The sequence below is a fragment of the Macaca nemestrina genome, chromosome 12 (genome assembly GCF_043159975.1).
Source record: "Macaca nemestrina isolate mMacNem1 chromosome 12, mMacNem.hap1, whole genome shotgun sequence".
Classification (NCBI taxonomy): domain Eukaryota; kingdom Metazoa; phylum Chordata; class Mammalia; order Primates; family Cercopithecidae; genus Macaca; species Macaca nemestrina.
Genome location: NC_092136.1, coordinates 74,229,590 through 74,254,119, shown reverse-complemented (window position 1 = coordinate 74,254,119; position 24,530 = coordinate 74,229,590). Strand labels below are relative to the sequence as shown.

At 41.6% G+C, this 24,530-nt stretch overlaps 1 protein-coding gene and 1 pseudogene across 1 annotated transcript; both read left to right on the top strand.

Annotated features, from left to right (window-relative positions):
- Window positions 1-584: 584 nt before the first annotated feature.
- On the top strand, window positions 585-1,888 carry LOC105468940 (nucleophosmin pseudogene; annotated as a pseudogene).
- Window positions 1,889-10,058: 8,170 nt separating this feature from the next.
- On the top strand, window positions 10,059-11,013 carry LOC105468755 (olfactory receptor 2AT4-like). Its single transcript, XM_071076085.1, has one exon. The coding sequence runs from the start codon at window positions 10,072-10,074 to the stop codon at window positions 11,011-11,013; it is 942 nt and encodes a 313-aa protein (XP_070932186.1). The 5' UTR covers window positions 10,059-10,071.
- Window positions 11,014-24,530: the final 13,517 nt, after the last annotated feature.

Genomic DNA, 24,530 nt, shown 5'->3' with positions numbered 1-24,530 from the left:
GAATATAAATCATTCTATTATAAAGATACATGCATGTGTATGTTCATTGCAGTATTATTCACAATAGCAAACACAGTAAATCAACCTAAATGCCCATCAATGATAGACTAGATAAAGAAAATGTGGTACATATACACCATGGAATACTATGCAGTCATAAAAAGGAATGAGATCATGTCCTTTGCAGGGACATGGATGGAGCTGGAAGCCATTATCCTCAGCAAACTAACGCAGGAACAGAAAACCAAATACCGCATGTTCTCACTTATAAATGGGTGCTGAATGATAAGAACTCATGGACCCATGGTGGGGAACAACACACACTGAGGCCTGTCAGAGGCTGGGGGGATGGGAGGAGGGAGAGCACTGGGAAGAATAACTAATGGATGCTGGACTTAATACCTAGATGATGGAATGATCTGTGCAGCAAACCACCATGGCACCTGTTTACCTATGTAACAAACCTCCACATCTGCACACGTACCCCTGAACTTAAAAGTTGGAAATTTAAAAAAAAAAAAAAAAAACACACAGAAAATCCCATGTGTTATTAATCCCAACTATCAATAATAATTATTGCCCCTGGTGTGATTCCATCCTGCGCAGCTGTTCTCTTGAGCAGTGGTTGTTTATCTCTCTCTGCCTTCTCTCCCACCTAACAGCATGCCGCCACTCATTGGCAGATTCGATGGACCTACACATGTGCCCCTGAGGCCCCAGAACTATCTTTTCAGTTGGGAAGTAAAGGCCGACAAAGATTATCACTTTAAGGTGGATAATGATGAAAATGAGCACCAGTTATCTTTAAGAACGGTCAGTTTAGGGACTGGTGCAAAGGAAGAATTGCACATTGTTGAAGCAGAGGCAATGAATTGCGAAGACAGTCCAATTAAGGTAACATTGGCAACTTTGAAAATGTCTGTACAGCCAACGGTTTTCCTTGGGGGCTTTGTAATAACACCACCTTATGGTTGAAGTGTGGTTCAGGGCCAATACATATTAGTGGGCAGCACTTAGTAGCTGTGGAGGAAGATGCAGAGTCAGAAGATGAAGAGGAGGAGGGTGTGAAACTCCTGAGTATATCTAGAAAGCAGTCTGCCCCTGGAGGTGGTAGCAAGATTCCACAGAAAAAAGTAAAACTTGCTGCTGATGAAGAAGATGATGATGATGAAGAGGAGGATGATGCTGATGATGCTGATGATGGGGAAACTGAAGAAAAAGCACCAGTGAAGAAATCTATACAAGATACTCCAGACAAAAATGCACAAAAGTCAAATCAGAATGGAAAAGACTCAAAACCGTCATCAACACCAACAAAAAACAGGAAAAAACTCCTAAAAACACCAAAAGGACCTAGTTCTGTAGAAGACGTTAAAGCAAAAATGCAAGCAAGTATAGAAAAAGGTGGTTCTCTTCCCAAAGTGGAAGCCAAGTTCATCAGTTATGTGAAGAATTGCTTTCAGATGAATGGCCAGGAGGCTATTCAAGATCTCTGGCAGTGGAGGAAGTCTCTTGAAGAAAATAGTTTAAGCAATTTGTTAAAAATTTTTTGTTGCTGGGCATGGTGGCTCACGCCTGTAATCCCAGCACTTTGGGAGGCTGAGGTGGGCAGATCACAAGGTCAGGAGTTCAAGACCAGCCTGGCCAACATGGTGAAACCTAGTCTCTACTAAAAATACAAAAATTAGCCAGGCATGGTGGTGCATGCCTTTAATCCCAGCTACTCAGGAGGCTGAGGTAGGAGACTTGCTTTAACCCAGGAGACAGAGGTTGCAGTGAGCCAAGATTGTGCCACTGCACTCCAGCCTGGGCAACAAGAGCGAGACTCTGTCTTATTTCATTTCTGTAACAGTTGATATCTGACTGTCCTTTTTATGATGCAGAATGAGAACTTTCCCTGCTGTGTTTGATAAATGTTGTCCAGGTTCCATTGCCAAGAATGTTTTGTCCAAAATGCCTGTTTAGTTTTTAAAGATGGAACTCCACCCTTTGCTTGGTTTTAAGTATGTATGGAATGTTATGATAGGACATAGTAGTAGTGGTGGTCAGACATGGAAATGATGGGGAGACAAAAATATACATGTGAAATAAAATTCAGTATTTTAATTTAAAAATAATAATTATCAAGCAACCATGCTGATAGGAACAGCTGAATTATATTTCTCTTTTCTTCTTTTCTTTCTTTTTTTTTTTTTTTTTTTTTTGAGACAGAGTCTCACACTGTTGCCCAGGCTGGAATTGCAGTGGTGAGATCTCTGCTCACTGCAACCTCTGCCTCCTGGGTTTAAGCGGTTCTTATGTCTGAGCCTCCCGGGTAGCTGGGACTACAGGTCATGCCACCACACCCAGCTAATTTTTGCATTTTTAGTAGAGATGAGGGTTTGCCATGTTAGTTGGGCTGGTCTTAAACTCCCGACCTCAGATGATCCACCCACCTCTGCCTCCCAAAGTCCTGGAATTACAGGCATGGGTCATTGTACCCAGTCATATTTCTATTTTCTTTGCTAAATAATTATTTTATAAAATTACTGACACATTGAAAGACAATCAAAGAATATAAAGCCAAAGATATGTGGGGGGAAGCATTAGATATGTCAGGGGACTCAGTAATAAAAATGTGCATTTTTTTCTGGATTTGGAGGCATATGTAGTCTTTTTTCTTTAAAAAAAATTTTTTTTTTTTGAGATAGAGTTTCGCTCTTGTTGCCCAGGCTGGAGTGCAATGGTGCCATCTCAGCTCATTTCAACCTCTGCCACCCAGGTTCAAGAGATTCTCCTGCCTCAGCCTCCTGAGTAACTGGGATTACAGGCGCACGCCACCACTCCTAGCTAATTTTTGTATTTTTAGTAGAGACAGGGTTTCTCCATGTTGGTCAGGCTGGTCTCTAACTCCTGACCTCAGGTGCTCCTCCCACCTTGGCCTCCCAAAGTGCTGGGATTTTGGGCGTGAGCCACCGTACCCGGCCTTATTCATCTTTCTATAGATTCTAGTTCTCTCTTTAACTCTCCATTTCTCATATTTTATTTATCTTTTCCTCTTTTTTGTAATATATTTATTAATCATAGTTATTTTAAGGTCCCTGCCCGATAACTGTATCTGAATTATCTGTGTATTTGCTTCTACTCTCTTTTTCTCCTCTTGTTTTTGTTCATTTGATCTTTCATTTTATTTTGTTTTAACCATGACTCATATTTTTTGATTGGTTACCTGACGTCAAAAATTTTTTAAATTCAAAGCTCTGGATAATTCAGTTTTTTCCAGAAAGAGTTATGTTTTTCTAGCAAAGAGTACTAATGGATTGCCTTGTTGTGGCTTGGTTTTAGGTTACATTATGTCATGTTTATTTCAATTTTGCTATTACTTTTAGGGTTTAGCCATAATTCTAAAGCCTGGAATTTCCAGGGTCTCAACTGAAATTCTGGGGTACTTACAATGGCCCCTCCATTTGCATAGGGCTAAACTCCAACCACTGAATCTCCAACATCATGTGGCTATTACAGTCTTTCTGAAGCTCTCTGGCTTCCCAGATGCTGTATTCTTCTGGGTTCTTTGAGTCTTTCCCTGCATATACGCACCTTAGGAGTTGGTCAATGACAAGAGGTAATCTGTACACAGGTTTTGGTGTTCCTTCTCTGCACTGTCATCCTCTCCTAGAATTTGCTTCTTAAGTTCCGGTCACTTTGGTAACCTAAACTCCAAACAGTGGGGCTTGTGTTTCCTAATTGGGCTCTACTTTGCCATCCTGCAAGCTGGGAAATACCTTAGGATAAAAAGCTGGAGTCAGGTGGAACTAGCCTCATGTGACTCCCCTCTCAAGGACTGCAGTCCTTCAAGACCTGCCATTGGTTGCTCTCTGAGGTCTTCAGACCATTGTTTTACATCTTGTCCAGCTTTTACGGTTGTTTTTGGCAGAAAGTTTAGTCCCAGACAAGCCACACTGTCATACTCAAAACTTAAAAGTCCCCTTTGAATTTTCTTTTCTTTTTTTTTTGAGATGGAATTTCACTCTTGTTGCCCAGGCTGGAGTGCAATGGCACAATCTTGGCTCACTGCAACCTCCGCTTCCCGGGTTCAAGTGATTCTCCTGCCTCAGTCTCCCAAGTAGCTGGGATTACAGGTGTGTGCCACCATGCCTGGCTAATTTTTTACTTTTTTAGTAGGGACAGGGTTTCACCATGTTGGTCAGGCTGGTCTCGAACTCCTGACTTCAAGTGATCCACCCACCTCGGCCTCCCAAAGTGCTGGGATTACAGGCATGAGCCACCACGCCTGGCTCCCTTTGAATTTTTGAGGTAAAATACACTATTGAATCACAGCACAGCCCACTTGAATTTTAGAGAAAATTCGTGCTTTTTCTGTAGTTAACTATTCTCCTTCTGAAAAATAGTGCCTGGCCCTGGAGCAGACTGAATGGCTGACCAGGGAACACTGAATGAATATGAGTCCCACGCTGTTCCTTATGAGTTGGATATTAATTTGAACAAACCAAATATAAAATTGAACATGTACAGAAACATCCCTTCTTCAAATGGAAGTAATAAATGTTATTCTACTAGGCTCAAGCAGATCTCGAAGGAGCTATTAAATTGAGTGAGTAGGCAGCTCACACTCCCATGACACCCAGTCTTGCTGTGTTGGCAACTTTCCATCAACTCTAACACATGATCTCATGGGAAGTTCCCTATAACCAATTCCCTGACGAATAAAAACATTCAAACCTGGTTTACAAATGTTTCTTCAAAATATGCTGGGGCCACCTGAGTGGACTGCTGCTGCATTGCAGCCCCATTTAGGAGGGCCCCGAAGGATCGCCAACAAGGTAAATCCTGCCAGTGGGCAGAATCCTTGGCAGTGCATCTGTTTTTTCACCCTGGTAAGTTCATCTCACCTGAAAAGTGAAATGGAAAGAGGTATGGATCCATAACAGAGTATGGGCAAATGTTAATGGTTTTGCTGGGACATTCAAGTAATTAGAAAGAAGATTGGTGGAGAGGAGGTATGGAGAAGATTTAAGGTGGTAGGCCTCTAAGAATGGGTACAGATTGTGAAGATATTTGTGTGCCATGTGACTATTTACCAGAGGGTATCATGGCAGAAAAAGCTCTCCAAAATCAATAAGAGTAGGCAAAATCAGGTAGACAAGATGATCCATCCATGAAAATCAGTTAGACTCTCTTTCCTAGTTGCTTCAGTGTTTGCTCAATAGATTCATGAATAAAAGGCACAGTGACAAGGAAGGAAGTTGTGCATGGATTCATAAAGGCTGGTCTGGCTTAGCTTCTGCTATATATCCAATATGTCAGCAACAAAGACCAACACTGAGTCTATGATATGAACCATTGGCCAAGGAAACTGGCCAGCTATGGGTGACAGGATGAACACACTGGATCCCTTCCATCATTGATGGGGCAGTGGTTTATCTTTATTGGAATAGAAACCTATACTGGATATGAATTTGCCTTTCTTACTCACAATGTTTCTTCTGTTACCACTTTCTATAGATTTAATAAATGCCTTATTCATCATGATACTATCCCATATGGCCATGTTTTTGACCAAAAAAAAGTCAATTTTAAGGCAAAATAAGTGAAGCAGTAAGTCTCATGCCCATGGAATCGCTGATCTTACAATGCACCCCATCACTCAGAAGCAGGTGGCCTGCTAGACTAGAATAATGACTTATTGAGACTCAGTTTTGGGTGTTGGCTGAATGATAATACCTCAAAGGGCTTGGGTGCTGTCTTGTAAGCTGAAATACATACTTGTAACCAGTATTCAATATATAGAGCAGTTTCCTGTCTAGCCAGAATACACAGGTCTGAGAACCAAGGTAGGAAGTGGTAGTGCTTCCTCTTATTACCCCTAAGAACCCAGTTCTAAAATACATAGAACCTGAAAGGGAATTGGGGGAAAAAAATAAAAAAGGAGAATCAAAGTACGTGCTTCCTCCTCCCTAACTTTGGATTCTGCCAGTTTATGTATTTTAGTTCCTAAGCATGGAATAGATCTACCAGGAGTTCATTTCATTGAACTGGAAGCGGAGATTGCCACCTGAACTTTTGGGTCTCCCCATGCCACTGAATTAACTGGAAAAGAAGGGTACAACGAATACATCTGATTAGAAAGAGAAACCAGGGTTGTGACTATGTAATGGGAGGAAGAGGAGGTATTTCTGGAACCAAGCACTTCTCTGAAGTGCATATTAGCACTTCTGTGTACATTTAGAAAAGTAAGTGGAAAACCAGCAAACCAATAAAGGAGGATCTTTAATATTTAATAGCTCCAGGCCCCATCTTCTTGATTATTATATACTTCTGTTGCAGCAGTCAAGGCACTAGGCAGGGAATAAAGCCTTAGGTCTAAATTCCAGCTCTTCCTCTAGCCATCAATGTTAAAATGGACCAGCTGTTTCACTTCCTAGACCTCGTTTTCTTTCTCTTGGACTTACTGTATACCCTATTGTTAATTCCTGTCTTCTCTGCTATTGTGAGGATCAGAGAGGATAATGAGGATAAAGGCTACACCATTGGTGTAAAGTTTTGGGCCCTTGAGGGCTGTTAATAATGATCTTGTTATTATTTGCAAAGCCCAGGGACAAATACTACTTCTATCACATACAAGCTGAAGGAGATGCCAGGGAGTTGATCCCTGAGGGATGGTGAGTGTGGCGTGCCATGGAAGCACCATTGAGAGAAATTGGTGAAGCACCAGGAGGCCTGCCAGAAAAGAGGGGCCTGAGGGTTTAATGGGCCATGGCTCAGCCCCAGCCTGCCACCTCCTCCAAGGTCTCTCATGGAGGAACACAGGAGATACCAGTGTGCAGCAGGCTCAACAGGTGAACGTTGCTTGAGATGGGGTGCCCAGAGATAGGCAGAGAAATCTGGGATGGAAAGACAGGGACAGGGTGTCCAGGGACTACAAACTTGGGCCAGAGGTCAGGAAGACAGATTTAGTATGCACAGAGCAGGCACCCAGGATCCAGGTTGGAAGGTGCCTGGGATCCAGGTGCATGCCCGGGCTGTGAGACCTTTGGCCAGATATCCTGACAGGCCTGGGCAATGAATGCACTTACAGACGGGATTGAAATCTTCTTGGCCAAGGCCTTCCTGCAGGGAGAAAAGACTGTTAACAGCAGGAACCACTGGAAACACTAGCCAACTTTGTGCTCTTCCATGTTCCGGGCTCTTTGTAAGCATATCTAAGCGTTCTCTACATAAAGAAAACCCCATGAGGTCACAGATCAGGGGCAAAAGGCTCAGAGAGGGGAAAGTGACTTGCTCTATGTCACACAGCTGGAGTTAGAAGCAGGGATTGACTCCTGAGCCCACACACATAACCACTAAGGTGCACATGACATAATGAAGGTCAAGAACCCAGTTCTGCTGCGGTGTTCCCTCAGTGCGAGAGCCCTCATCCTCTCCCTTAGAGGCGTGGGTCATGTGACATCTGTCCTGAACCCCCACTCTGCAAAACGCAGAGGGACACTCAGAAAATGGCTCATTGAATTGGAAACCTCTCAGAGATGATTTCCTCAAACCCCTCACTGTATGATGAGAAAATCAAGACTCAGAGCCCCACAGTCACAGAAAGAGAGTGTCAGAGCTGGCCCAGGAGGCAGGACTGTGGGCTGCCAGGCTCCAGGAGCAGCCTGTGCTCTCACCCCTCACCAACTGTGACCCTGAAGGAGGGCCTGGCCTTCTCTGACCCTCAGTTTCTTCATTAGTTGAAGGGGCATAAGTAGTTCCTTGCAGGGCTGTCTGATGGGGAGAGATGATGTACAGAAAGTGCAGGATGACATTCGGGTGATCAGTTTTTCTGTCCTTTTCTCTCCCCCACCAGCACTGTAACTGACTCATAGACAAACATAACTGGAAAGGTCTGCTAGACAAGTTCTGTGCGCTGGGAAACAGTGTCCTTTTAGCCCTAAGCACAGGGCTGCATTACTTAGAGATAGCAAGTAATTCAGAATAAAATAACACTAAATTGTACAGAAAGTCCAGCCAAATTCTGATATTTCCTATGATGGGCTAGTTGAATGGTGCTTTGAAAAAATACATATTAAATTCTCTCAGAAAGTATTTTTGGTGCCTCTGCTTTGCTGGTGACCCAAGCCTGGTCTGCCTGTTGGGTAGTCCAGCACCACCTGGCTGTGAAAAGCCTCAGGCTGTCTCTCCACCAGGGGGTCTCAGCATCCATGTCTCCTTCTGCAAAGTAGTGGATACAGGAGAGAGGAGGAGGGGCAGCTGGACTGGATGGCCTCCAAGGGTCCCTCTAGCTTTGACCTTCTGAGTTTCTGTCCCTGAGACCCCCAACTCAGCCTAATGTGGGGACAGTCAGCCCATGACTCACTCTCTGAGTGCAGCAATGTCCAGGGAAGTGCAGTTGCCCGCTTTGGGTATGAGGAAAACCTAGCTACTGAATCTGTTGGGACAGGGTTCTGGTTAACTGAGGGATAACCTTCTCAACTTGGGACAAAGCAAGTTCACTCTTGCCAGGTCTTGCGACATTATTTTAAAGGAGCATTTGCATTGCTAGACAGTGATTTAGTACCTACCGTATAGAAACCCAGAGGAAAATTTGAAATTTAGTTTTGTTTGATGTTATCAACTAGAAAACAAAAAAGGGAAATAGAAACCTTTGTCTTAAAAGACTTCCCCTTGGAAACTTGGACTTCTGTATTCTTCAGGAAACATGTATAGAAGAAAGAACCCTGTCCTGGCAGTGTTTCTGGCTCTGCAGCCAGCTGTCCGTGGCACCCGGGAAAGCCCCTAGCCTTTCTGTGAGCAGCCTCTGGACTATGGGGGGTAAATTATTTGGACTTGAAAATAAACATCTTTTCCATTTTTTACGTTAGTGATTTTATCCATGAAAGATATTTCATTAGAGGAATGGGAAATTAGAAGTGACTTGGGAAAAATAGTGGAAACTGCTCCTGAATCATTGGGATTAATGAGACAGTAATACAAACGTCAACAAAGACTTGTGCCGGGGGTCCTTTAGCGCAAGAGACAAGCCTAAAGTAGAGGGTGAATCAGTACTTTCCTTCAGCTCAAAATCCCCGTGTCTGTGGGTTGAAGCACTCATTCCTGGTTCCAAAAGGGGTTCTTTTGACTCGGAGCAGCTACTACAAACAGATTTCCAGGTGGTTCTTTTCTATCAATCATGCCTCCCAAGTTTTCCCAGGTTACCATGACACTTTCTGACTAGCAAAGAAGCAGAGAAGCCTGCTGGGTGGTGGGAATGCAGTGGTCAAACAGGAGCACAGCTGAGCTGCAGCAGCCAGCAGGGAGGGAAGCTCAAAGGAGTTACAGAGACTGTCTTGGATTCTCTGTTGTTGCCCAGCTGTGGAAGAAGCCATTATCAGGAACCCAGTCTGGAATGACTCTTCCTACCAAGAGCATTCCAGTGTCACTCCCTTCACTGTAACATAACAAAGAGCCCCACAGTCAGAGACAGGATACAGAGAACTCAGCTTAGATGGAAACAGCAGAAACACTGCACCAAGCAAACAAGAGAGAAAGAAGCCATTCCCTAGTTAATAATTATGATGGAAAGACAGCATGTTGCAGTAAACCTGGGAGACATCAGCCCTCCCTATTCGATGTGGTAACAAAGATGCCATTTTAAAAAAACTTAAAGCAAATGCCAAAAGAAAAAGGAACTTGGTGTTCTGGTTTAAGAGATCTGATATCCCCAAAATAATCACATGGAACATGGAAAAGTAGACTAGAAGTTCTTCCAAAGCACTTAAAACAATTGCAATTAAATAATTATGTGATTCATTGCTTAATGTCTTTCTTCAGCCCCACTAAGTTGTCTACTATATATCCAGCAAATAACACATGATTTATATATTGTAGGTACTTTTTCCATACTTGATTTAAAAAGGAAAGAGAATTCTGGGATAGGATGAAGAATTTTGAGATAAGATCGAGTCCATCATCTATTTATTATACAGTGATCATTTAGTAATTCTCCTTACAGAATCTCTGGTTGTTTTGGCTTCCAGATGGGCCTGGTTCCCAGGTGTTCCCAGTACTCAACTTCAGAGCATCCAGCTTTAACCCACCATGGAAACAATCACCTGTAATGGATCAGGGGACTCCTCAACCATCTTCTACCTTATGGGCATCCCCTCTCTGCCAAAATGCCTCTTCCTTCCTATTTTCTTTGTCTTTTTCCTCCTCTACATGCTCATCCTGATGGGTAATGCCTTGATCCTGGTGGCTGTGGTGGCAAAGCCCAGCCTCCACAAGCCCATGTACTTCTTCCTAATCAACCTCTCCACCTTGGACATTCTTGTCACCACAACAACTGTCCCCAAGATGCTGTCCCTATTCTTGCTTGGGGACCGCTTCCTCAGCTTCCCTGCCTGCTTCCTGCAGATGAACCTGTTCCACAGCTTCTCCTGCTCAGAAGCCTTCATCCTGGTGGTCAGGGCCTATGACCGCTATGTGGCTATCTGCCGCCCACTGCACTACCCTGTCCTCATGACCCCACAGACCAACGCTGTCTTGGCAACCAGTGCCTGGCTCACTGCCCTCCTCCTGCCCATCCCAGCAGTAGTAAGGACCTCCCAGATGGCATTTGACAGCATTGCCCACATCTACCACTGCTTCTGTGACCACTTGGCTGTGGTCCAGGCCTCCTGCTCTGACACTACCCCCCAGACCCTCATGGGCTTCTGCATCGCCATGGTGGTGTCCTTCCTCCCCCTTCTCCTGGTGCTTCTCTCCTATGTCCACATCTTGACCTCGGTGCTTCGCATCAACTCCCAAGAAGGATGCTCCAAAGCCTTCTACACCTGCAGCTCCCACCTCCTGGTGGTGGGCACCTACTACTCATCCATTGCCTTAGCCTATGTGGCCTACAGGGCTGACCTGCCCCTTGACTTCCACATCATGGGCAATGTGGTATTTGCCATTCTCACACCCGTTCTCAACCCTCTCATCTACACACTGAGGAACAAGGATGTCAAAGCAGCCATCACCAAGATTGCATGTCCCCAGTAGCCAAAGAATGCTAGGAAACCCTGATTCAAAGAAATAACTTCATCTTCTCTCATAAACATCAATAACATAGAGGGGAAAAATGGCAAATTTAGAAAGCCCAGTAGTCAGAACACTGAATCTCAAAATATAGTCCTAGGTAGTCCTCCATTGTAATCAAATAATAATTTTTTTCTTAATTCATAGAAAAAAAGAATAGGATTTTTAAATTTAATTTTAAGGTGTGAACCCCAAATTTCACAAGACTGTGAATATAATTGAGGTCACATTACCATTAATTCAAACAGTTTTGATTCTTGGAGATTCCAAGTATTTGATTAGCAAGAAACTCTGTCTTTTCCCTTGGATCTCTTCTTTCGATGTTTCTGAAAATCCCTAGCATTGCTGGCTATTGGATATGAATTATTCTTGCCCTTTTTGGTGAAATAGCAACTTAGATAGAAATATCCCTCAATAGAAAAACTCTGAAACCGCTCACATCTCAATCCTTGTGCTTGAAAATTCACTGCCACCACTGATTTTCAAAACCAGTCACACAGGAAATTTGCCTCTGCTATCTAGACCTGCGTGATGCCCTAGAAGCAGAGCATGCCCCTCACGCAGCTTATGCTCAGGCAAGCAGTGTCCCTTAGCACACCTGTTTGGGTAAAAAGAAGTAGTTATTTTAATTCTCAGCACACCATAGTTTCCCCACGGTGGCTAAGTAGAGACACCAGGTGGCTGAGTGGAGAAGTTTCTCCTTATCAGAGGTATGCTGTTCCTGGGGCCACCACCCTTTCTCAAAGTATGGTCCTAGATATTCCTCTTCCTGCCCCAAGCGGCAAGCCCAGTCTCCTTATTCCCTTCTCCTATGGCAAATTTCCTCTTGAAGACCTGTCAGGTTTGTCCATTGAGGGACATGTAGAGCAATGAAAAGTGTTAAGGGGGAACCCAGGTGACAAATATCCTCATCGTTGGCTCTTCACAGATAGCCTCATTCCAATTTCTAGAGTCCCAGTTTTTGTCAATCAAGGCAATACTGTTAACCATTCTCCCATTGCATAAGACCCAATGTAAATGGGACCTCAATGGGTGCAATTCAACAAAGGATATGATTTGTTCCTGGACTCAGCTTTCTGTGATCTCAGAGATCCTGCTATGGTCAGAAAGGGCTTCCCAAAACAGGGTGATATGAAGGCTCTGAGTTTCCTTGTTTACTGACCCTGGGCAGCTGGGATTGGGATTCATGTTCTTTTATCTAAACATTACTAATTTTGCAAGACATTTATTTCCAGCTCCTTGAAACTGATGTCTAAATGTCAGTGGGACCACATCCTTAAGGTCTAAAGGAGGTAGCCTAATAAGTCGCCTTGCCCTAGAGTTCCATGCACTATCAGAATTTAACCTAAGGATGTAGAGGGGAAATTTTTTTACTGTCGACTCCACTACCACCCAATAAACAATTCCCAAAGTACTCCTGTGTTACTACCAAAGTTCTGTCTGGGGTTTATCTGTTCAGAACCTCCCTTCTGGTACCAATTTCAGTTTTAGGTCAGGGCTTTGGTTTGCTATGTCCCCAGATCATGACATCTTTTCATCTTCAGCTCCCCTTCTAGATGAACAAAGAATTAATCACATGTTAAGTTAATTGTAGTGATATGGAATCTCAGGCTAGTTCTACCCTCACTCAATATTTTCCTGTGGTTTCTCCTAAACATTTATCCGAGTAGACATGAAATCATAGCAACAACAACGTTTTTCACTTGTAGCTATACCTGCTAATTGGTAGTCTCTCTGTATTTCCCAAGTAAGAAAAAATTGCCTCAATTTTTGTACATCAAAGGACACTATCAAGAGAGTGAAAAGACAATCCACAGAATGGGAGAAAATATTTGCCAATCACATATCTGATAATAATTAATAATTATTATTAATAAAATAATAATGGATGATCAATAATAACTATTAATAAAATAATAATAATTATTATTATATTAATGCATCATATAATAACTTTATTACATTAGTATATGTTATATTATATAATATTAATATTATATTATTATAATGACATAATAATTTATAATGATAATTAATAAAATATTTAATAAAATTATTATTAATAAAATAAATCAGAAAATGATAAGTGTTGATAAGAATGTGGAGAAATTGGAACGCTTGTGCATTATTAGTAGGAATGTAAATGGTGCAGCTGCTATGGAAAACAATATGGCAGTTCCTCAAGAAATTAAACACATAAATACCACATGACCCGGTAATTCCACTTCTGGTTATATATCCAAAAGAATTGAAAGCAGGGTCCTGAAGAGATGTTTTTATCCTTATGTTCATAGCAGCATTATTCACAATAATCAAGAGGCAGAAACAACCTAAATATCCAATGACAGATGAATGGAAAAACAAAATGAGGTATATACACTAAATGGAATATTATTCAACCTTGAAAAGGAATGAAATTCTGATACATTTTACAACATGGATGAACCTTAAAGACATTATGCTAAAGGAAATAAGCCAGACACAAAAGGATAACTATTATATTATTTCACTTACATAGGGTGCTTAGAATAATCAAATTCGTAGGGACAGATAGTAGAACAATGGTTACTAGGAGCTGAGGGGAGAGGAGAATGGGAAGTTGTTGTTTTATAAATACAGAGTTTCTGTTTGGGATGACTACAAGGTTCTGGAAATGGATAGTGGTGATGGTTGGACAACATTGTAAATGTATTTAATGCCATTGAGCTCTACACTTAAGGATGGTTAAATGGTAAATATTATGTTATGTATATGTACCATAATTTTTTAAAGTTAAATAGTTTCAAGCCAGGCCATAGATCACAGGTCACGGATAGCCTGGGAGTTGGCTGCTTTTTGTCAGATGCTGGCTCTGGACCAAACTAGCTGTGGCCAGAGGGAAATGCATGAGTTCAATCATATGATTTTACAGGGGCACCTAATCGGTGGAAGCGACTGGGGGAGGGAGGGTGGGTGGATTGGGAAGATATCAATCAAAGGATACAAAATTTCAGCTAAGCAGGAGGAATAAGTTCAAGAGATCTATTGTACAACATGATGACTATAATTAATAACAATGTATTGTATACTTAAAAATTGAAAAAGAATAGATTTTGTGTTCTCACTACAAAAAATGAGTATTTAAGGTCATATACATGTTACTTAGTTTGATTTAGCCATTCTGCAATGTATTCATATTTCAAGACATCATGTTGTACACCATAAATATATAGAGTTTTAATTTAAAAAAAATTTTTTTTAATAAAAAGAGATGAGGTTTTGCCATGTTGCCCAGGCTGGTCTCTAACTCCTGGGCACAAGTGATCTGCCCGCCTCTGCTCCACAAAGCACTAGGATTACAGGCGTGAACCACCAAGCCCAGCCAATATATACAGTTTTTGTTTATCAATTAAAATAAATAAATAAATAAATAACCTACAAAAAGAATCAGTGGAGCAGTTTGTCTTAAAAAGAAGGGTGAGAGGGAGGGAGTTTGAAGCCCTATACACTTGGTGGAGTCTTTTCACCCCTGTGAACCTGAGGTGGTGGTTGTGAAGGTATCCCTAGGCACCTTGGCTCCTCTCCATCCCCACATCCTTGACCCGGGTGCAGATGTCACCATCTGATCTCTTCTGGATGAGCACAGCATTCTCTTCACGGATCTCTCTGCTTGCGTGTCCGTGTTCCCATACATAAAGTGGCCAGAGCAGGCTTTCTGACACACAGATCTGGTCATATTACCACCCTCCATTGGACTTAAAGACTCTCTCTGATCCAGTCCTGAACGATCTGTTTGGCCTCAAGTCTCGCCATTATCTCTTGCATGGCAATTCTGAATTTCTTTTCAGTTTCTCAAACACACCAAGTTCTCATTCTCTCTTCAAACTCTAGCAAACTCTTCTCTCTTCCTGAAGCACTTTTCCTCCTTGTCCATCTCACTTGCATACATTTTATTCAGGTTCCTCCAGGGAATCATCCAGGAAATTAGAGAATTAGAAGCCTGTCCTGGCTCTTAATTCTGAAATGTGAGGTAGATGTCATTCTTTACGTGTGTGTATGTGTGTGTGTGTGTGTGTGTGTGTGTCTGTGTGTGTGAATACATACATACATATATATATATATATATATGCACAGAGTGGCCAAAATTCCCAGTCACCCTATGAACGAGAGAAAGAGAGAGTCTCACTATGTTGACCAGGCTGGTCTCCAGCTCCTAGTCTCAAGAAACCCTCCCACCTCAGCCCTGCAAAGTGCTAGGATTGCAGGTGTGAACCACCACACCCAGCTGGTGCCCTGTAGCACTTTATAATTCCACCATGACGGCACTTCTTTTTTTTGGACCTTAGGCGAAAAGAGTTCAGAGCATGGCATACTCATTAGTTTCTGCAGGCCCCTTGCTTGTTTTACTTATTTTCCCCTTTCAATCTCCTTCCCACATAAGCACAAAGCATAGTGCTGCTTTGTGCATGTATGTGTAATTTTAATTTACAATAAAAGAATTGTTTCATGTCTCAATTTATTTCTTACATGTTTTACTCATTCTACTTTTTAAAGATATATTTATGTTGTTATTTATACATCTAGTTTCATTAGTTTCAACTGATACATAATATTCCATAGTATGATTTGATCACATTTTACTTTTCTCCTAGTGAAGGGCGCCTAAATTGCCTCTAACTCTTTGCTACCTTTATGTCTTGATGAATGTCCTTGTGATGTCCCTTTACAGACCCATGGAGCATTTTCCTGAAATATATACCAAGGAGTGAAATACATTAGTCATAGGGTATGCATAACCTTTAGCTAAATACAGTCCATCCTCATCGTTTGAAGATTGCAAATTTGCCTGCTTGCTAACCCCAACACTCACAGAGCTTGCAGGGTCATTCTTGAACATGCACACAGTGGCCAAAAATCTGAGTCACACTATGAGCATGTTCCTAGCTGAGATCGAACATGATGACGTTCTGCCTTCGTGGTTCAGCTCTGTAAATAAGTGTCCTTTCGGCGGGCTATTTAGAGCCAGGTTTTTCACATTTTTGTGCTCTTTTTGTTGGTGACATCACTGTTTAAAATGTTTCCAAGCATGGTGCTGAAGTGCTGTCTAGTGTTTCTAATGCAAGAAGGCTTGTGGGAAAAAAATTTTGTGTTAGATAAGCTGTGTTCAGGCTTGAGTTATAGTGCTGTTGGCCATGACTTCAATGTCAACAAATCAATAATACATGTTAAATACAATATCTTTAAACAGAAACATATGTAAAACCAGGTTATGCATTGTTTGATTGATAAAAATGTTGTAACCAGAGGCTTGCAGAAACCTAATCCTGTATTTCCCCTAGAGAAATGATTCAGTATTCACTAATTCAGTGTTTGCGGCAACTTTATAAAACATAACTACTGTAAATAATGACAGTTGACTGTACTTTGAGATTGTTTCCTAGAATGGCTGTGCCATTTACACTCCCAGCAGTAACGAACTAAACAGTTCCCATCTTTCCACATCTTCAGCAAGACTTGCTATTATCCAGTTTTCTAATTTTTGCCATTCTTATCAGGCTAAAGAGCTACTTCGTTCTGCCTAATATACACCTTTCTGATTACTAATAAATATAAACACTCTTTAAATACTTGTTAGCACTTAGCATGCCCCGTTTGCAAATCTTATTGAGAAATTTTGCTCATTTCTTTGGATCTTCTATCTTATTGTATTGCTTTGCAGAACTTCCACATGTTCATGCCGTGTCAACTTTAAATTGCAAATATGTTTTCCCAGTTTGTAGTCTATCCTCCATTGAGCAGAAATCTCTAATTTGATGTAGTCAAATCTATCACGTTTAAACTTTATGGCCTGTGGAGTTTTAGTCTTCTTTTTGTATGATAAAGGAATTTCCCAGCAGTTTTTTCATTAGCTTCCCAGTTTTATTTTTCAAACTTATATCTTAAAATCATGTGGAGTTCCTCTCTGTTTAAGTGTAAGGAAGAAATTCGTTTCTTTTTCTTCATACCAGAAGCCATTTTTTTCTAAAGTCTATCTTTTAAAAAACAATCTGTCCTTCCTCATTGTTTTATAGTACCATCTTTATCAATATCAAATTCCTACACACCTCATCTACCTCTGAGATATTATATTCTATTATTATTTTGTCTATTGTTATGCCAGAACAATACTATTTTATTATTGTAGCTTTGAAGTATGTCTTTTATCCTAGCTGATAATGGAAGCCCCTTCAATCCTTTGGTATTTTTAAAAATTGACTTAGCTATTTGCTTGTCTTTATTCTTTCATTTAAATTTTGGACCAGGTGTGGTGGCTCATGACTGTAATCCCAGCACTTTGGGAGGCCAAGGAGGATGGATCACCTGAGGTCAGGAGTTCGAGACCAGCCTGACTAACATGGTGAAACCCTGTCTCTACTAAAAATACAAAAATTAGCTAGGCATGGTGGCGGGTGCCTGTAATCCCATCTACTCGGGAGGCTGAAGCAGGAGAATTGCTTGAACCCAGGAGGCAGAGTTTTCAATGAGCCAAGATCGTGTCATTGCACTCTGGGTGACAAGAGCAAAATTCTGTCTCTAAATAAATAAATAAATTTTGCAGTAAGTTTGCAAGCTCTCTCAAAAATTCAGCACAATTTTCAGGGGGTTGCATTATGCTACTCCTCCCACTTATCTGATATACCTCCCCGTTTATTTGAATCTTCTTTCATTTAAGTTTTTAATTTTTTCCAATAAACTTGGTAGTCATTTTTGGTTGGATAAACTTTTTTATTTATGTTACTATCATGAAAAACATTAAAATTTTTTTCTAATTGTTATGCTAGAGAAAGAAAACCAGTTTCTAGCTAGTATATTGGTTCCCAACAACTGCCCTTATCATACTGAATTATAATTACCTTGTTGTTACTTATATGTGTTTTTATGAGAAGAATGAAGCCATGTGAGGATGGAAACTGGGTCTCTTTTTTCATCTCTGTATCCACAGCACCTCTCAGAGGGCCTGGGACACAGAGTGGCTTAATTAGTTCAGCCCATGGCCCATGGTGTCACTCACCATTAGTTCCCTCCCTCTCTCTGAACAAACATTTCATCAGATTCTACATTGCATGGATGGATAGACTCATGTCCAGAGAGAGAGGACCAGAGAAATTAAAGAAAAACTAGAGCTACAGCCCCAGTGTCCTGGCTGAGGTCCATTTCATTTCCATTAGGCTGTCTTCGCTCATTAAGTGCCCCTCCCCTTAGCCTTACAAGAATAATGAGTAAAAACAAAGTCAAAGGTCCATTCTCCTCAAGAGGCTTGATGATATGGAGGGTGATTCATGGCGACACAGAATTCCAGGGTGCCCCTTCTTTCAGTGCCTGATCCTCTACACCAGGGGTTCTCAAACTTTAGTGTGCATAGAAATCATAGTGACAGCTCATGAAAACACAGGTGCCTGGGCTCTAACCTGATTTTTTAAATCACATAGATCTTGGGTGGTGCTGAAGGATTTGCATTTCTTTTCTTTTTTTCTTTTTTTGTTTTGTTTTTTGAGATGGAGTCTTGCTGTGTCACCCAGGCTGGAGTGCAGTGGTGCGATCTCGGCTCTCTGCAACCTCCGCCTCCTGGGTTCAAGTGATTCTCCTGCTTCAGCCTCCCAAGTAGCTGGGATTATAGGCATACGCCATCACACCTGAATAATTTTTGTATTTTTAGTAGAGACAGGGTTTCACCATGTTGGCCAGGCTGGTCTCAAACTCCTGACCTCAGGTGATCCATCCACCTCGGCCTCCCAAAGTGCTGGGATTACAGGCGTGAGCCACTGCACTTAGCTGGGTTTGCATTTCTAACAGACGAAAGCACATAGCAAGCACTCAGTAAGCATTAGCTTTTAATATTATTGTGCAGAATTGATTAATTTAATGTCATCCCCATAATATTACTCAGTGTTGCCCAATAACTTTCTCCTTAAAGATAGTGGAAGAAAAATGTTTTACATAAAAGCAAACTATTTTCCTTTTTTTGCTGGGTAATGAAATGTTTCGTATCCAGCTAGATTCTTTTTTGCCTTAGCTGACAGGAACTCAGCTGCTTCCTCATCTTTTGCACCTCTCTTGTTCAAGTGCCTAAAAATATCAATTGTTCTTCTCTCTCCTCCTAAATTATTTTTTGTTATGTTTTTTCCTTTTTTAAAAACTTTGTCTATAGTTTCTAAAGCTATCTCAAATCTTTCTGATACATAGAATATAAATAAATATATATGTATTATAATATAAATGCATAGATATAATTATGAAGACTTCTGCTTAAAACAAATTAATGACCATCAGAAAAACCTTCAGGAGTGTATTAAGTCCATTCTTGCAATGCTATAAATACTTGAGGTTGGGTAATTTATAAAGAAAAGAGGTTTAATTGGCTCATGGTTCTACAGGCTGTATAGGAAGCACGATACTGGCATCCGCTTGGCTTCTTGGGAGGCTGCAGGAAAATTACAATCACTGCAGAAGGCCAAGGGGGAGCAGGCACTTTACATGGCCAGAGCAGGAGCAAGAGAGAGAGGGGGGAAGTGCCACACACTTTTAACAACCAGATCTCACAAGAACTCACCCACTATGATGAGAACAGCACCAAGGGGATGGTGCTAAACCATTCATGAGAATTCCACCCCCATGATCCAATCACCTCCCACCAGGCCCCACTTTCAACATTGGGGATTATAATTTGACATGAGATTTGGGCAGGGACACGATCCAAACCATATCAAGGAGTAAATATTATTTTGTGTTACCTTTTATTCTCAGTAGATTGTCTTGAATAATCTCTAGTTTCAGGGAAATTTCCTGTCCCTAAGCTGCTTAATTAATGCTCCTTATGGAGAGGTGGCTATCAGACCTGAGTAGTATGAAGGAAACATTAGGGTGCTACTGAATATCAGACCCTAGACAAAGCCAACACTTGCTGTATGGCACCTTGCAAGAGCCTTGTGAGATTCCACTGGCATTTCTGTATCTTACTGGATGACTCCTCTAGGTTCCAGAGGCATAATATTCAGAGAAGGAGTCCTAGCCCCCAGAAAGCTCAGAGAGCCCTAGGAAAAGGTCTGGGGAAGGAACCTATTGTCCTCTCCAATAGGCTCATCTGCCCAGTTTGGGATCCTATTCATGTGAGTCGTCACCAGGGAAGGCTTGGGCACCCTAGGCATAAAAAGAAAAGAAACAGCCCTAAGAAGATGGGGTGGCATGGGTTGGGGGTGCAGCAGATTCGGGCTCTAGGCTCTGAGGGAGACTGTGAGGTACCTGGGCAAGGATCAGATCAGGTTCAAGATGGGACAATCAGAACAGAAACTGACCCCTGGGACTGTAAATTCACCATCCACCCCAGTGCCTCCTTATAAAGGTCTGAGTTGCCAAATATGGTTCTTTCCTGACTTTAAGTCCCTGACAGCTCAGAGATTCTAGGGTCAGCAGACCAGGGGTCTGAGCCCAAGCTTCTCTGATTTGGAAGACACATGACCCCCAAGGCAAGATTCTGAGATTCAAGATTTTCCTTCAAATATCCTAATATTCTATTATGTTAAAACCATTCTTAGAGTGTAAGATTCTAAAGTTCTCAGGTTTGAGGTCTATGGTTTGAGATTGTAAAGTTTTAAAATTTAGAAACAAAGATTCCAAGGGGAAGAATGTAAACATCTAAAATTTCATGATTTTAGATATTTTAGATTTTTGGAGACTAATATGCTAAAATCTTTAGAATCTAAGTGTCAATGATTGCAAATTCTTAAAATTTTAAGTCTAAGAGTCTAACAATTTGGGATCTTTAGCTCTATGATTTTATACCTATTCACTGGTGGTACCTGAACAAATAAATAAACTTTCCAGCCCACCTGCCAGGAAGTGCTTGGCACCTTCCAAGATGATACTCAGGGGCAAACCTACATGAAGGTCATAGCTGCCAAATGGTTCAGTCACTTCCTGGTAAGGTCAGATCATTTATGATGTGAACCTCTTCTCCACCTGCAAAATCTTCACTGTGGTGCTGGAATGGATACCTATTACTTTCCTGTGTGCCCAGCAGCTCTTGTTTTTAAGAACTGCAATTCCGCCAACTCCATGTGATTCCAGTGGGGCTGGTGACCACACAGCACCACGTTCACCACCTCAAGGATGGGCATGCGACCCGGTCTAACTAGAAAATTCCCATGTCCTGAATGCAGCAATTCTTCCACAAATGAGCCAATACTTCATACGAGAGACAATTGTGCACTTTCATCACTTGGGATCAGGAGCTGCAAGGATGGAGTAAGCTCTGTTAGTCAGGATTTGCTACTGGCCAACTCCTCCATCCAGGGAAAAGAGCCAGGGCTGAGTTATTCATTAGGGACAGCAGAAAAGTGCCTCGGGCCCACTATACTTTCAGGAGCCCATGAAAATGTTTTAACTCTTTTAAAATCAGAAGAAAAGAAATACAGTTCAGCCTGGATTTATTCAACTTTACACCCATGCAACTGTAAAAATATAATTTTTAATATTGTTGTATGGAGGGAGGAACCCAAAAAGCAAAAGTACCAAGGGCCTGTGAAAGTTATAATGTGACTCTGGAAAGGACTTACTTGAGAATGAAACCAATATGGGGAAAATATCTTTGAGAGATGGAGCAAAACAGAATGATTGGTTGAATTCTTGGGTCAGCCACATTAGAAGCCAAACAGTCCCCGTGGACATCCCAGTTAAGTGAACAAATGAATTTTGTGTTTACTCAAGCTGGTGTGTTGGACGTTGTCATTATCTTGGCTGCCCAGAAGCTTCCTATGTTTGAAGAGTTTCCCACATTCTCCTGCCACTGAAGAAGCCTTTACTTGCTTTCCAACCTCCCTTGCAAGTAGAGCTCAGACATATGACCCAGATCTCTGACCCCATATAGATTTTGTGAGATATCTAATATCCTTTGGTAAAATTATCTGTTGATTAAACCAGTCAGAGTTGTTTTCTGCTATTTGCTAGACTGGTACAGCTAGTTTGAGCTGAACTTCTACCCTGTGCAACCAAAAATGTTTTGACTAATACAGAGCAGAGCTCTCCTCTGCCTGTCCTTTTTCAGGGTTCAGAGACATCAGTTGTTGTATCTTCCCAACAGTCCAGCTACTTTGTCCCTGGAGAAAGGATAGGTCAGTGTGAGTCCTACCCAGGACAGGATCACAGGGACCAGAACAGCTGCAGAGCACAGCTTGAAAAGTCAGTGTGATTTCAAGACTCCTTAATGTTTTTGTCCTTTTTCTCCCAGACTCCAGCCTCTTCTTTACTCAGGACTTTACTTCTGACATCATCTTTAGAAGGTGGGGTGCAAAGAAAAATTATTTTGTTTGTTTCCTTCTCCCACCCACAAGCACCATAGACATTCTCCCACAGGAAAGTATAAGAAAGGTGCCTCCAAGTTGCCTAGATGGATGAACCTGGAGACAAAATCTGAACCAGCTGCAAGGACAAGGCTGCTAGGAAAAGCAGCTGATGGAGAAAAGCTCAGGAGGAGGAAATACTCCCAAGAGCGCTGTGGAGAGAGGACAAGGGAAGGGCTCAGGAGACTCAGACCTACAATTTAGTCTAAGTACCTGTGAAGTGGTCTCTCTGCCCCATGGCCGCACAGCCAGCACTATTGCCTCATTCACCACCACCATCCTGAGGCCTTCGTCCCAACCCATCCTGTACTCCCAACCTGATTCTAGTATTCTGAAGATACTGACTCCTCATTCTCTTTCCCACTGATGATCTTGTATTCCCCTACAGATCTGATGCTTCAGATCTGTATCAACTGCCTTATTTGAGTATAGCCCCTACTTTGCTCTTGGGCCTCTTGCTCATCTCAATTCTGCTTCATCTTCTGATTGTACCTGTGTCCTCTCATTACCCTGCAAGGCCTGGAGGTGGAGACCAGGTGATATGGTTTGGATATTTGTCTCTGTCCAAATCTCATGTTGAGATGTAATCCCCAATATTGGAGGTAGAGAGCCTAGTGGGGGTGTTTGGGTCATGGGGGTGGATCCCTTATGGTGTGGTGCTGTCCTTACCATAGTAAATGAGTTCTCATGACATCTGGTTGTTTAAAAGTGTGTGGCACCTCCTACCTCCCTTGCTCCTGCTCCCGCCATGTGCAATGCCTGCTCCCTCTTCACCTTCCACCATGATTGTAAGCTTCCTAAGGCCTCCCCAGAAGCAGATGCCAGTGCCATGCTTCCTGTACAGACTGCAGAACCCTAAGCCAATTAAACCTCTTCTCTTACAAATTACCCAGTCTCGGGTATTTCTTTATAGCAATGCAAGAACAGCTTAATAAACCAGGTGTAAGTCTTCTCAGTCCTTGGGACTCAGCACAGAGTCTGGCACAGAACAGGGGCTAAATCTTGTGACCGAATGAATTGTATGGTGAATAGCAGGTCATCAGTGGATGTTGGTTGATTGGTTTTACAAATGTTCTCATTTAATAGAGATGTTTCTTGGATTAATTTACTGATGACTTCCAGGTTACAAAAAAGAGAGAGGCTCTCCCTCTTCCCAATGCCTAAATGGAGGGAAGATAAAAAGTAAAAAGAAAATTGTTTACCAGAAGATTATTTGGTATCCTTGAAGTAGAAATCCCAGTGAATGCAATGGAAAGTGTATTCAAAGATAAACAGCAGAAAAGTTCCTTGAAATAAAGAACTAATTCTGCAGCACTCTAGGGTACCTATTCTTATTTCAAGAATAATTGGTGCAGGAAGATCAATACCTACACATACCTTGATTAAGTTATCAAACTTCAAGGATAAAGATAAAATATTTCAAGCACTTCAGAAGGAAAAGTCTTCTCCTCAGCATTATTCAATGTCACAACATTGTGGAACAATGTCTCTGAAGTCATTCAAGCCCAAAGGCAACAGGCAAATATTCTCAGGAATTCAGAAAGTACAGCACCTATGAGCTTTTCATTAAAAAACCTACTACATAAAGAAATTCAGAAAACCAATGGTTAAGTCAAAATAAAGCATTATGGAATAGAGAAGCAGTGATAAATGAATGATTATGAGGACTGCAAAATCTGTTTAAATGTAGAACTAGGACTAAAGAACTTTGGGAATTATAACTACACAGTAGAAATCAATGTTTTAAACCTTGACCAAATAAAATTAATGATATAACTAACATTTCTGAGGATCAAAGGAAAGTGAGAATAAGTGTACAAAGTTAACAGAGTCATGCATCACTTAAAGTCAGAGATATATTCTGAGACATGCATTAGGCAACATCATTAGGCAATGTCATAGTGTGCTTACACAAACCTGGATGGCATAACCTACTACACAGCTAGGCTCTATGGCATAGCCTGTTGCTTCTAGGCTACAAACCTGTACAGCGTGTTACTATACTGAATACTGTAGGCAATTATAACACAATGGTAACTATTTGTCTGTCTAAATGTATCTAAACAGAAAAGGTACAGTAAAAATATGATATAAAAGATGAAAAGGCTACATCTGCATAGGCCACTT